At 49.4% G+C, this 14,998-nt stretch overlaps 1 protein-coding gene across 1 annotated transcript in view; it reads right to left on the bottom strand.

Moving 5' to 3' along the window:
* Nucleotides 1-14,998, bottom strand: part of MAPK4 (mitogen-activated protein kinase 4) — a 101,955-nt gene that overhangs the window by 49,529 nt on the left and 37,428 nt on the right. The window contains exon 2 of the mRNA XM_048502528.1: nucleotides 4,424-5,797. Coding sequence (XP_048358485.1) covers nucleotides 4,424-4,969 — 546 coding nt within the window. The 5' untranslated portion in view covers nucleotides 4,970-5,797. The remainder of the gene's footprint in view (nucleotides 1-4,423; nucleotides 5,798-14,998) is intronic.

Genomic DNA, 14,998 nt, shown 5'->3' with positions numbered 1-14,998 from the left:
CAGACTCTGGGTGGGATTTGGGGATCCCATGGAATTACAGCTCACCTTCAGACTACAGGGATCAGTTTCCCTGAGATAATGGATGCTTTAGAGCATAGGTGTCAAACTTGCAGCCCTCCAGATGTTACGGACTACAGTTCCCATCATCCCCTGCCAGCATGATGGGAACTGTAGTCCATAAATCTGGAGGGCCGCGAGTTCGACATCTATGCTTTAGGGCGCTGCTTTTCACGTCCCCTCCATTCACCTCTCTTTCCAGCACTGCTCGGGAGGGCTGGAGGGACACGCCCACGCTGCCCTCCAACCCCTGGAGGTCAAAGGGAAGCATGGGTATATCCCTCCAGAACAGCTGCCATCCCCCCTCTGCCATCCCCGCAACCGCCATCCCCTCTCTGCCCCACGGAACAGGCTGCCTGCTCCGTTGGGAAGAAGAGGTTTCCCTGCCCGGTGCCGCTGCCTCCCGCACAGAGGTGGGATCCAGCAGGTTCTCACAGGTTCCCGAAAGTAGGTTACTAATTATTTGTGTGTGCCGAGAGGGGGTTACGAATTGGTGATTTTGCCATGTGATTTTTGCCTTAGTTATGCCCCTCCTCTCGGCAGTAGCGCGCAGAACTTGAAGCAGTCTAGCAGGAGGTGCACCGGCGTGCGTGGCAGCCTGCGCCTGCGTGCATTCGTTTCCCGCCCAAGGACCGGCGCAGCGGCTGCATCTTTGCCACAACCCCGCCCAGGAATGCCCCACCCCCGGAATGCCCGCCCACGCCCCCGTCGTGCCCCGCCCAGCCCCATTGGTGCTACGCCACACTTTGAATCCCACCACCATGGGAACCTGTTACTAAAATTTTTGGATCCCTCCACTGCTCCCGCAGCACGAGAGGTGGTGGCATCAGGCTGGCCGTGTCCGCCATCCCCTCTCTGCCCCACGGAGCAGGTGGCTACCTGCTCTATTGGGTAGAGGGGGTTTCCCTTCCCAGCGCCTCTGCCTCCCAGTGAGGGAAGGAAAGGTGAGTGGAGAGGTTGAACCAGAGACGGCTCAGTGCGGAGCCACCTCTCTGGCTCAGTAGATCTTCAGGGCCGTGGAAAACAGGTCCAAATGGCTCTTTGGGTGGTAAAGATTGCTAACCCCTGCTCTAGAGGGTGGACGCTGTGGCTTTGTACCCCACTGAGGACTCTGTGCTCCCCAGAGTCCATCCCCAAACTTCCAGACGTTTCCCAACCTGGATCTGGAACCTGGAACCCTAATTACTTCAGGTGCAACCAGGAAGTGACATCACATCAAGCAAATGTTGCAGTGTTGCCAGCAAAGCAATGACATCACTTCCGGGTCACGCTGGAAGTGATGCCACAATGATGCCCAACGAGCGTCCTCCTTCCTCACGGATTATGAGTCTCCCACTAGTTGCTACCGTGTTTCCCCGAATATAAGACAGTGTCTTATATTAATTTTTGCTCCCAAAGATGCACTATGTCTTATTTTCAGGGGATGTCTTATATTTCTGTGTTCTGTTCGTCAGGCATGCTTCCAAACAAAAACTTTGCTATGTCTTACTTTCGGGGGATGCCTTATATTTCGCACTTCAGCAAAACCTCTACTATGTCTTATTTTTAGGGGATGTCTTATATTCGGGGAAACAGGGTATTTAGAAGCCCTGGAGCTCAGACACACAGCTGGGCTTTCCGTTTGAAGTATGGGATATTTCTATTTTACTTTTCCACAGAAAAGCTCGTGGACAATATTGGCGGGATGGACAGCATAAAATTGCCGGAGAGCCAGAAACGGGTCTGAACATCGGATGCCTGTCAACGACTCGTATTGTCCTTCTGTATAACAAAAGGTCTGCAGAAGCTGAAGTATCCTGGGAAAAAAATGCTCTTCACTGTTTAGTTCCTACAGACTCCCCCTTTTTATGTGCTCCCACTTCCGCAAGGTTGCATTGGACACCCTCCAGTCTTATCGAGATTCATCTGTAATCCAGCCAACGCAGCCCTATTTCACAAGCAATGCTGAAAGATCCCTTTTCTTGCCTTCGAGTGGAGGCTGCCAGTGCTCAACCTCCACACACCTCCCGATCAATACAGCTCAACCGTTCTATTTACAGATATGGGCAGCTCAAAGCTCATTTTAGAACCAATGATGACATCTTGGCTGAAGCCTTTCTACCATAGCAATTTAAAGAACTCTCATCTTTTGAATTGGGCCAACGTTGGCACCTTGAAGCCAGATGACGCAGGGTTTCACCGCCACTCATTGTAGCAAGGCAGAAACCTGAACACAGCACAGTTAAAGGAACACACAGAGAACAGAACAAGTCACCATAACTGCTCTGTCCCTACCAGGATGATGCACTTAACACTGATTAAATTAACGGTGGCAACTGGAAGATGACTAGGTGCAGAGCTCACTCTGGTCGATTCCGCACTTGCGTTATCAACCTAAGTTCGAGCTGCGTTCGACCTAAGTGCCCCGCACAACCACTGGGATAGACGTGGTTTTGTACCAGCTTCGCCCCGTGTAACGGTCAAATTTCCGACTCCAGTTGGGAACTACTACTTTTTCAGAGAACCATGCTCTAACTCAGCTCGATTCCAGTAAAGTGCGGAATCTCTGGTGCCAGGAGTCCCCCATTCAGCCAATCACAGCTGAGTGTTTCGGGCATGCGTACAGCTGGCCAATCAAAAAACACCCCCTTCGTCCCTCCATTCCTGCGGCAGTGTTTTTAATAACGTGCGTGGGGATAGACGGAACATGGCCGTAGAACAGTAGCCAATCGGAACGGAGCGGCGAAGAGGCACAGGATGATTCCGTCCTCCGAGCTGGGATCAAGCTGGTTGCAGTGGGGAACAACAATGCCTTCAACCTAGGTCAGTACCCTTCTCAGGAAACTGGGTTGAACCTATTTTACTCATGTGCGGAATCGCCCCCTGACTTCCAAAAGCCGACACCAGAATAAATGTTGTCAATCTTTAAGACGCTACTGGACTACTGTGTATATTTGACAGGGGCCAGTGAAAGGTTTGTAGCTGGTTGGCGAAAAACAACCTTGACCTTTTCTGCATTCTCATGTTTTGCATGTTCAACTTCCTGTTTCTTCTGGCCGGGGTGGGCGGAGCTCAATTCTGAACATGTTTTGGACCCTCTAGCAGTCGATTCAACATCACGCAGCTTCAAATGAAGCGTATCTCCCTGCGGATTTAAACAGTTTCCCTCACTGTTCTATTTAAAGCTGTGTGGTATTGACTCCACCAACAGAGGGAACGAAAGCCATGTGGAACTGAAGCATATACTCATGTACCCCCAGGGGTGTATTATATCTACAGAAAATGGCACCTGGAGCAAGCTCTGAAATTACTCCCCACCCCTCCCAAAATGCGACAGGTCTTCCCACTGTTGGAAGACCAGCTCTCTGGTGGCCAGATCTACCCATTACTTTCAACAACAAGTAACCAGCTCTCTGGAGGATTGGTCTACCTGAGGTTAAGAAGAACTAGTTGACCTGGCTTCTGCAACAGTCAACCCTACCCGTTCCTGTTTAATGGTTGGTAGACCAGCCCTCCAAGTGGTGCCACTTTTTAAAGAGGCAGCCTGGGCATCCTTAGGCAAGTAGCATTTGGGATTCATCCCCCGGCTTGCCCCACCCTAAATACTCCAATGTGTACCCCTGAAGAAACAGGAAGTTAAACACAAGGAACTTGAGAGTGAGGAAAAAACCCTTGAGAAGAGAGGTCAAGCACATATACATTGCTTTTGTGGCGACCCTTTCCAAACTGTTACTTCCACCCTGTTCATATTGTGTATTTGGAGTGATACATGTTAAATCTCCAGAATTCCCTCTTCTCAAAGAAACTGGCATCCTCTGAGACTTCCTGAGACTTGGAGAATTATAACCAAATACATCCTTCAGGAACAAAGATATGTTTTTAATCGGAGCGAGGGTATGGTTTGAAGGCAATTGGTACACCCCATTCCTGAAGCTAAGCTCTACGATGCAAGGAAGATGGATTACAAATGGAACAATTAAATTATTTCGAAACAACAATGCAATCTTACAAAAGGAGGAAATTACTTGAGTTTTGAAATCTGGTGCAGCATTCTCCAAATCTTGGACGGGAACATGATCAAGTCATCCAGAACAACTGGTTGTGGTGGGTTTTCCGGGCTGTGTGGCCATAGTCTGGTGGATCTTGTTCCTAACGTTTCGCCTGCATCTGTGGCTGGCATCTTCAGAGGTGTTATACACTGGACACAGTGTATAATAGACTTCCCTCTGTGATACACCTCTGAAGATGCCATCCACAGATGCAGGCGAAACATTAGGAACAAGATCCACCAGACCACAGCCACACAGTCCGGAAAACCTGCCACAACCAGTTGAATCTGGCCGTGAAAGCCTTCAACAGTACATCCAGAACAAGTTTGGGGACTCACCTTGTGAGAGTAATGTTGGTCTACAACTCTCGCCAATCCAAAGTCTCCAACCTTTAGCACCAAGTCCTCCGTGTTGATAAAAATGTTAGCCGGTTTTAAGTCCCGGTGCAACACGTTTGCTGAGTGGATGTACTTCAAACCCCTGAGCAACTGGTACATGAAGAGCTTAGCGTGTTCCTCGGACAGAGGTCCCTGCTCCAAGAGTCGTGCCAAGTCGGTCTCCATGTACTCCTGGACAACATACACTGTATTAAACTTGAATAAGTCTCCTTGAAGGTCTGCCCCTTTAGGACCCAGCACCTCGTAGACCTTTACGATATTTTCATGGTCCAGCCGACGGATTATCTTGATCTCACGGAAAGCGTGCTTCATGCTCTGGGCGTCGTTAATGGCAATCTTCTTCACGGCCACTTTCCGACAGCTTCGGCTGTCAACCGCCGACAAGACAAGCCCATTGGCCCCGAAGCCCAGCGGTCTGAAGTTGATGAAGCGGCAACCGAGGTCATAACCATACATATTAGCAATGTAATCGCACTTCTCTGCCATGGTGGGGTCAACTCCTTTGCTCCGGCAGCAAAATTCCAGTAGATGAGGGGGGGGAAACACTCTAGATCACACCCTCTAGATCACAACCGTGGTTCGAAATAAAACAATTCATTATTACAAGTGGGAATCCACAAATTCTGCTTCTCAGCAGCCATGGTTACCAAAAAAAAAGCTTGCAAATATTCAGGGAAGAGATACTTTTAAAGAGAGAAATACAACAGGGATTAAAAAATACTTTCCAGAAAGGGGCTGCAAGCTGAAAATGGCGTCTCATTGCAGCGGAAGAGAGAGCAGGGCGAAAGGGGACGAAAGTTTACAGGCTGGTTCACTCAAGCAAATTTAGTAAAAGCTTCATTTGCAATACGCTAGTAAACCAAATGAGTTTTAAAGCTATGCTAAGTTCATCTACTTTCTGGGGAGGTGACCCAAGGAAACCTCAACATATAAGCTTTAGACCTTGACTTGTGTACTTTTTGATATCCGTACAGAAGTTTTCAGCCACAAGGTATTTGGAAGGCAACATTCCTCGGAAGCTTTCAGAGGCGGAAGCAGGCCACATTTTTTGAGTGCCAGACCAATATTCCCAAGAGCCTTGGGGGCAACTGTTACCATGCATGCTTTAAAGGTAACCTCAGTTTTGCATTTTGGCATCAGAAGCCAACGATGAAGGCAAAGATACTTTGCGGATGAGTTCCCGATCATCGTCGACCAGGTTCAGTGCCATCAATTTCAGTGCTCATCTTTCGTTCATCCTTCGTTGGCTGAAATGCCCATTCTTTGATCAATGACTCCATATTTGTTACTCCTCACTTGTTACAAGCTGTCCTCCTGCAAGAAAAAAGAAGAATTGTTTGATTGATGTAATTATGCAACAACTTTTGTTTAAACCCTTTCTTCCTGAAGGTGAACACACCTGAAGGAAAGACACATGGGTATTCATCCACAACAACTTTTTGAGAAGGCCATTTAGAGAGGGTTTTTAAAATGCTCTCTGAGGTTCAAAGCTCTCTGGTGCCCTAAAATTCCTAAAACTGGATTTAGGGCCAATTCGTATGTTCTGGAACGCTCCATCTCCCAGGCATGAAGGGACCCCAGTTTGCATTGTTTGCATTGTTTGTTTGTTTGTTTGATGATTGATTGATTGATTGATTGATTGATTGATTGATTGATTGATTGATTGATTGATTGATTGATTGATTGATTGATTGATTGATTTGGGAACCGCCCACCCCGAAGGGCTCTGGGCGGTGTACAGTAAATATAAATACAATAATACAAACACAGCAATACATAATACATTAAAATTCATAATTCAGATCTATAAGACATATAAAAACATAGCAGTATTCAATATAAAAATGGTGGTGCCCATCCAAAGGCCGCAAGGGGACAGGCCGTGCTGACAAGATGTTATACCAGATGTGCCAAAAGCGGTATGGCACTCAGCACGGGGGCATCCGGGGGACCACACCTAAGATTTCCAGGTACTTCTGGGCCACTGGCTGTGGATGGAGAGGCACTGTTCCCAAATTTCCAGGTATTGCCCAACCTGGATCTAGCAACCCTACCCTCTCCATCCACAGCCAGTGGATTAAGTGATTAAACAGAGGAAGTTTGCCGCGGCCTTCTTAGAATCATAGAGTTGGAAGAGATCCCAAGGGCCATCACGTCCAACCTCCTGCCACGCAGGAACACACAATCAAAGCACAGCACTCCCGACATATGTTCATCCAGTCTGCTTAAAAACCTTCAAAGAAGGAGGCTCCACCACACTCCGAGGCAGAGAATTCCACTGTCAAACAGCCCTGACAGTCGGGAAGTTCTTCCTAATGTTTAGATGGAATATCTTTTTCTTCTGCAAAAGTCTTCCTTGGTGGTCTCTCATCCAAGTACCAACCCTGCTTAGCTTCTAAGATCTCACAAGACTGGACTAAACTATACCATTCCACATCCCCAGAGAGCAGCTATCGCTACCTGCCAAGTACCCAGGTCCCCTCTCCATGGGCAGCAGTAAGGTTCAGAGAGACTTCAGGACAAGTGATCAGGCAGCTGTAGTGAGGAACAGCAACAGGAAACCCCATTTGGCAAACTGTGGCCCCTACTGGAGCAGCAGTGGCGTAGTGGTTAAGAGCAGGTATACTCTAATCTGGAGGAACTGGGTTTGATTCCCTGCTCTGCCACTTGAGCTGTGTAGGCTTATCTGGGGAATTCAGATTAGCCTGTGCACTCCCACACATGCCAGCTGGGTGACCTTGGGCTAGTCACAGTTCTTTGGAGCTCTCTCAGCCCCACCCACCTCACAGGGTGTTTGTTGTGAGGGGGGAAGGGAAAGGAGATTGTCAGCCCCTTTGAGTCTCCTACAGGAGAGAAAGGGGGGATATAAATCCAACTCTTCTTCTTCTACTGGCAGGTGGGCCTATAGTCAAAGCCCCCCACCCTGTCCTGCCTGAACAGCAGCCTCCAAGAAGGACAGCCCTCCCTGAATGGGATCAGAGGAATGGATTTGGAATCTCCATTCTTTTCCTCTATAGGCCCTTGGGAATAATATAAAGACACATTTTTTATAACAAAAGCATTATCTCGATGCACAAAAGTTAAAGAATGCTTAGTATGCCTGTACTTTATTCTAGCACGAATAGATTTAATAAAAATTGAACTATGTGAAAAATGCATTGAATACCACTCTAAAAAGCATTTTTGGAGCATAGCACTCTGCTTCTCGGGTTCTCTTTTCGGAGCTCCGTTCCAGATTTCTGAAGCCTCTGTCGCAAACCCCGTTTCCCTCTCCAGAGTGGCTGGAATCCAGTTGATTGAAATGGGGCACGAGCTCTCTCATAAATTTCACGTCCCATTAAACACCTGAAGCCTCCAGAGCCCGTTCAGATAAGATCGCTATCAATGCAACTGCGGGTTTTAATAACCCCTGGACAGGAACCTCAGACTGATACCACCTGTCTCCTCATCGCTCCTGCCCAAACCAGATTCATAGCCACCTGCTAGCAAGGAGCAGAAGCAGGTGAAACGGAAACACAGATGGTCTGGAACGGCTCTGAAGCAGGCCGGCTCTTTGTTGCCGCTCAGCTGGAACAAAAGCAGAATTGCAAGATCTGCGGGTCTGACTCCCTCCCCTGAAGTGTGTTCCCGAAGCTCCACAGCTGAGTCTTTCAATACCAGTTCTGTTCAAGGAAAGATAACAAAAACCTGCCTTTGCCCCCGCCCCCAGCCTAACAATCATCTTCCGTCTCTGCAAGGCCGACTGATCACAGGGCTATATTTAGCAGGTGATTCCCAAGCCGAATAGACAGAGACCAAAATCAGGGTAAAATGGGACAGCTATTTATTGGGGGAAATCAGGACAGCCATATAGACATTCTGGGCGTGTGGCTATTGTGGGTTTTCTGGGCTGTGTGGCTGCAGCTTGGTGGCTTTTGCTCCCAAAGTCCCGCCTGCGTCTATGACTGGCATCTTCAGAGGCGTATCATGCCGAGATGCTTTTCTCTCCATGGCCCATACTCTGGGCATGCTCCACAGTTGCTCTCAACCCTGATGCACGTACAAAGGGTTGGATCCAGCCAGAGGTGGGATCCAGCAGGTTCTCACCAGTTCCCGAGAGTGGGTTACTAATTATTTGTGTGTGCCAAGAGGGGGTTACTAATGGGGTCCGCTTTTCCACCTCCACGCCCTCGCCTCCCCGAGAGGCATACTGCCTTTGAACGTGAAGTTTCCATATAGCAATTGCGACTAATAATGTAACTCCCTGAACTGGGTTAATCCCTTTCAAGTACTGCAATTCATTGATTCTCAGCCTTTCGTACCTTTTATCTCACCAGTCACTATCAAAGAACCTGTGTGTTTCACCATTGCTGTGTTCAGATTTGTAAGTTGGGGCATTTTCTAGAATGTGATGATGATTTAGAAATGACCTGGTGCAAAAAAAAATTGGGGGGTCGTGGTGGGGTGGCTGCCCATGGGGGGGCATCCAACTCAGGTTTTGCCCAGGGCTCAGGTTTGCCTAGGTACGCCTCTGCCTCCTTTGCTGAGGGGGGGCTGGCAAGGGAACCTGTTACTAAAAATTTTGGATCCCACCACTGGATCCAGCCAACAAATCCACATAATTTCATCCTAAGCATCTCAGATTGCAAATGCCTTGGCAGACCAGGTGCTCAGGAGCAGCAGCCGCAGAAGGCCATTGCTTTCACATCCTGCAGGTGAGCTCCCAAAGGCACCTGGTGGGCCACTGCGAGTAGCAGAATGCTGGACTAGATGGACTCGGGTCTGATCCAGCAGGCTAGTTCTTATGTTCTTATGTTCTGATCCTATTCCTCTTCTTATTTATGGTTGCCAACTCCAAGTTGGAAAATACGTGCATTTGTCTTTTTGCTATATAGCAGTCTTTAATTCAGTGGCCCTAATTCCTTTTTTTTTTTTTTTTTTAGCTTTAGGTACTTCACTCTTGGAAGGACAACGCTAGAATTGATGGAGTTTTTGGATTGATCTGGCTGAACAATTCATACCTTCTGATGCTGTTGGTGAAGTTTAGGGAGAAGGGGAAGCTCAGCCGGGTATGATACCCCAGAGTCCACCTTCCAAATAAGTTATTTTCTCCAGGGGAATGACCTCTGTAGCGTGGAGGTTAGTTCAGTGGTGGGATCCAAAAATTTTAGTAACAGGTTCCCACGGTGGTGGGATTCGAACTGTGGCATAGCGCCAATGGGGTTGGGCGGGGCATGACGGGGGCGTGGCCGGGCATTCCAGGGGCAGGGCATTCCTGGGCGGGGCTAGTAGCGGGAGGCGCCCAGCCCTTCTTGCGCCGGTCCTTAGGAGGCGGGAAGCGAATGCACTTGCTGAAGGCGCGCAGGCTGCCACGCACGCCGGAGCACCTCCTGCTCGACTGCTTCAAGTTCTGCGCACTACTGCTGAGAGGAGGGGCGTAACTAAGGCAAAAAATCACGTGGCAAAATCACCCATTAGTAACCCCCTCTCGGCACACACAAATAATTAGTAACCTACTCTCGGGAACCTGTGAGAACCTGCTGGATCCCACCTCTGGGTTAGTTGTAATTTCGGGAGATCTCCAGGTCACACCAGGAGGTTGGCCACCTTATTCTTATTGCAGGCCCAATCCTGCATCCAGGCAAGTCCATGATCCCCCTCACAGCATAGTCTTACTCTTTTCTCCCGATTATAGGCGTCCTTGATCTAGCATGGATCAGACTGAGAAATGTGAATCATGCCCACCTACTACCTTCCCATCTCTGGGATTACAGATGAAAAGGGCAACTAAACAAGAAAGGTATCAGAGACTGCCGAAAGGGAGGGCGCTCTGCCTCTTTCACACGAACGCCAGAGGCAGATTTTCAGGCAAGTTATTTTCAGGCCAATTATCACCTTGCCGACTTCAAAAACAGGCCTCACGAGCCCCACAAACTCGGCGGTCCTTCCTGAACTCAGGCAAGGATCCCATCCCACAAGAATTCAGGTGCCATTTCTGTCTCTTTGGCAGTACCAGCCGCAGTATTAGATTTGCTGTGACATGCCAGATGGCTGCCAGTTGGCATCCTTCCTTCAACAAGTCATGGAGAAAGAACGCTGACCCTAGTTAAGAGAGCTCTTTGACAGGGGCTCCAAAAGGCACCTTGGTGCCAGTTTGACACTTTTTCTGGTGCCTGCCAAGTGTTTTTAGCAAGTGAGCAAGGTTAAGTGTTTGACAGTGGAACGCGCTACCTCGGAGTGTGGTGGAGTCTCCTTCTTTGGAGGTTTTTAAAGAGAGGCTGGATGGACATCTGTCAGGAGTGCTTTGATTATGTGTTCCTGCATTGCAGGGGGTTGGACTTGATGGCCCTTGGGGCAAGGACGTAGGTGGGGGGGTCTCGGGTTCAACCCCCCCATTGCATGTCTGAAGCTCCGCCCACCCGTTTGTGGGTTTTTTGTATTTTAAAGTGTGTTTTTGGTTTTTGGCCTGCAGGAGGCACAGTTTTTAGGCTAGTGGCACCAAAATTTCAGGATATCGTCAGGTGATACACCTGATGATAGAAGCCAAGTTTGGTGAAGGTTGGTTCAGGGGGTCCAAAGTTATGGACTCCCAAAGGGGGTGCCCCACCCCCCATTGTTTCCAATGGGAGCTAATAGAAGATGGAAGCTACACCTTTGAAGGTCCATAACTTTGGACCACTTGAAGGTCCATAACTTTGGACCCCTTGAATCAAACTTCACCAAACTTGTGTGGTATCATCAGGAGAGTCTCCTAAAGATACCCTGAAAGTTTGGTGCTGGTAGCTTAACAACTGTACCTCTGACAGCAGGCACCCCCCACATTTCCCCAGATTCTCTTTTTAAATCCACCTCCTTCGGCATGGCTTTAAAGGGAGAGGAGATGTAGGAATCCCCAGGTTAAACACTGAAAGTGATGCTGTTTCAGGGTGGGGGAGAATCCACCCCAAAAACAGCATCACTTTCAATGTTGTTTTAACTGGGGACCCCAGATTCTCCCTTTAAGATGGATTTAAAAGGAGAATCTGGGCTCCCTAATTTAAACACCATTGAAAGTGATGCTGTTTGGGAGTGAATTCCAGCAACACAGCAGCCACCCATGGGGGTGGTGTGTGTGTGCAAACCTCAGATTTTTGCATCGGGCTCCATTTTTCCTAGGTACCCCTCTGCCGGGAGGGGAGGAAGAAGGGACTGCCAGGTGCCAGTGGGTGGGTGGGCCGGGGGGCAGGGAAGTCTGCCATCCCTTGCCTCGGAGAGCTGCTTTTATAAGCACTGAGGCCGGGGGGGGCCTTCGGGAGGCTTGGCCACGCCCCCAGGGTGGGGGGGGCATGGCCTCGCCCCCAGAACCCCCCCCATAAAAAAATCTATACCAGGGGTAGGGAACCTTTAACACTCAAAGAGCCATTTGGACCCGTTTTCCACAGGAAAAGAAAACACTTGGAGCCGCAAATAATTTTTGACATTTAAAATAAAGATAACACTATATATATTGGGGGTTTTTTTTACCTTTTACTCCGCTCATTCTGAGAAGCGCATGGATGCGCCCGCCCTGCTGCCTACAGGGCGGGCAAGGATGAAGCCGGCGGCTCGGCTGAAGGATTTGCGCCCGCCCCGCTCCAACGGGGCGGGCGAGAGGGGAAGCCCACAGCGCAGCCCAGCCAACCGTGGGCAGTTGGTGCGCCCGCCCTGCTGCCTGCAGGGCGGGCAAGGAGGGGGCCAGCGGCTCAGCTCGTGGAGCCACAGTCCAAGGGCAGAAGAGCCGCATGCGCCTCTCGAGCCGCAGGTTCCCTGCCTCTGATCTATACCTATGTCACGCCTTGGGGTCTCTTCCAGCTGTATGATTTTATTATTCTATCCCCAACAATGGCTAGGGGAGACCTGGCAACTCTAACTGATCTTAATGGACCAAGACCTGGCTCAATATAAGGCATTTTCAAAGGTGTTCCTGCGCATCACACATCTTATCCGTTCACCCGCCAGCCACGCGTTCGCTGCACCGACTCTGGACCAAAACAAATGTCAGGTATTTCATGGAGGCGGCGTTCCATTACCGAGAAACGGATTCAATAATTCATCAGCCCTTCAGCGTGTCCTCATTTCCAGTCAGACTTACTGTTACGGGTGAGGTCTACAGTTACAGACATGGCTTCACCGCAAGCAGGTTCCACGGAGAAAGGTTTTGCGGCCTCGCAAATCCCTCAGACCTCCTTCGACACTGCCCTTCACCCAAACCTTTCGCTCTCCCTAATTAGAGGCCGCGACAGGCTTGTGTAATAGGTTTTGCATCATAAGCTGTCCGCTCTGAGCTCCTTACAGCTTTTAAAGAGGGCTTCCAAAACTAATACGCTGCTGGTGTAATGGGCCAGAGTTTCCACCGGATTCAAGGGCTGGCAGTAAATCACCCAAATGCGACACCCGCTCAACTTCACTGTTGGCCGCAAGCCAGCAGGCTCCTGCCGAAGCCTTACATCATGCGGATAAGCCATGCGGGTGCAGGTTTGCCAAGGAAACCAAGAGGAAAACGGAGACAGGATTTGCTAATGAAGTCATGGCTGATGGCATCGCAAGGCAGGATTTTAGGAAGAGACTCTGCTTGTGTGAGCGAAGCTGCAGAAAAGAGATCCTTGCAAAATTCAGCTGAAGAAGAAGAAGAAGAAGAAGAAGAAGAAGAAGAAGAAGAAGAAGAAGAAGAAGAAGAAGAAGAAGAAGAAGAAGAAGAAGAAGAAGAAGAAGAAGAAGAAGAAGAAGAAGAAGAAGAAGAAGAAGAAGAAGAAGAAGAAGAAGAAGAGGAGGAGGAGGAGGAGGAGGAGGAGGAGGAGGAGGAGGAGGAGGAGGAGGAGGAGGAGGAGGAGGAGTTTGAATTTATATCCCCCCTTTCTCTCCTGCAGGAGACTCAAAGGGGCTTACAATCTCCTTGCCCTTCCCCCCTCACAACAAACACCCTGTGAGGTAGGTGGGGCTGAGAGAGCTCCGAGAAGCTGTGACTAGCCGTGACAGGCGGCAGAGCTGGGAATCAAACCTGGTTCCTCCAGATTAGATACAAGAGCTCTTAACTCCTATGCCACTGCTGCTCCTTTTAAACTATTGTTTGCAAGGAACAGCCTGCGTGTAAAGAGATCTATGCTTTAAAAAAAAAACCCACACAGAATTCAAATTCTGCACAAAATTCAGCAACCAGCACAAATGAGTCCAAAGTGCATAGATTATGATGTTGCTGCCAACCACGGGGCGAGGCCACGCACATCCCTGAAAAAGCACTCAACTTTTGGAAAGATTTCAGAGATTTGCCTCCCACACAAATTATGGCATCAAGCATTACCTATATACTCCCAAGCGTATCTTCAAAGCCATCTCCACCTTTTTCCTTTTGCCAATGTAAGACTGCAGATTCAAATGCAACCTCCGGGATAGCAAAAAGAGACGGGCAGGTTGGTGTCATGATTAAGAGCGGTGGACTCTAGTCTGAGAGCCAGGTTTGATTCCCCACTCCTCCGCAAGAGCGGCAGACTCTTATCTGGTGAACTGACTTTGTTTCCCAATCCTCCACATGAATTCTGCTGGGTGATCCTGGCCTAGCCACAGTTCTCTCAGAATTCTCTCAGCCCCACCTACCTCACAAGGGGATGGGAAGAGCACAGAGTTTGTAAGCCACCTGAGTCTCCTTACAGGAGAGACTCAGGGGCAGAGGTGGGATCCAGCAGGTTCTCACCAGTTCCCGAGAGTGGGTTACTAATTATTTGTGTGTGCCGAGAGGGGGTTACTAATTGGGTCCACTTTCCATCTCCACGCCCTCGCCTCCCCGAGAGGCATCCTGCCTTTGAAAGTGAAGGTTCCATATAGCAATTGCGACTAATAATGTAACTCCCTGAACTGGATTAATCCCTTCCAGGTACTGCAACTCATTGATTCTCAGTTTTTCGTACCTTTTATCTCACCAGTCTCTACCAAAGAACCTGCGTGTTTCACCATTGCTGTGTTCAGATTTGTGAGTTGGGGCATTTTCTATAATTTGATGATGATTTAGAAATGACCTGGTACAAAAAAATTTTGGGGGGTCATGGTGGGGTGGCTGCCCATGGGGGGGGCATCCAACTCAGGTTTTGCCCAGGGCTCAGGTTTGCCTAGGTACGCCTCTGCCTCCTTTGCTGAGGGGGGGCTGGCGAGGGAACCTGTTACTAAAATTTTTGGATCCCACCACTGCTCAGGGGTATAAATCCAACTAGGTCTATGACAAGCTGCTAAGCTGTTTTCACAGACATATATATATATATCTTGAACCTATGCTGTTCTGGTTAGAATTCATACTTCCTGGGCAACTGGCACAGCCTGAACAGCTAGCCCGGTAGCCAAGGGCGGAGTGAGGGGAAACTGTGCCTGGGGAGCGCATTCATGCTGTGCCCCTGCTACACCCAAGCCCGCCCCTGCCACGCCCCGGAATGCCCCCCCCAGAATGCCCACGCCCAGCACGCGCCTGGGGCAAGATGCCCCACCCTTTCCCCTGGCAGCTACGCCACTGCTGGTAGCCCCTTAGAGACCAAC

Source organism: Sphaerodactylus townsendi, linkage group LG07 (assembly GCF_021028975.2).
Source record: "Sphaerodactylus townsendi isolate TG3544 linkage group LG07, MPM_Stown_v2.3, whole genome shotgun sequence".
Lineage (NCBI taxonomy): Eukaryota > Metazoa > Chordata > Lepidosauria > Squamata > Sphaerodactylidae > Sphaerodactylus > Sphaerodactylus townsendi.
This window is presented reverse-complemented; position numbering and strand designations above follow the sequence as displayed.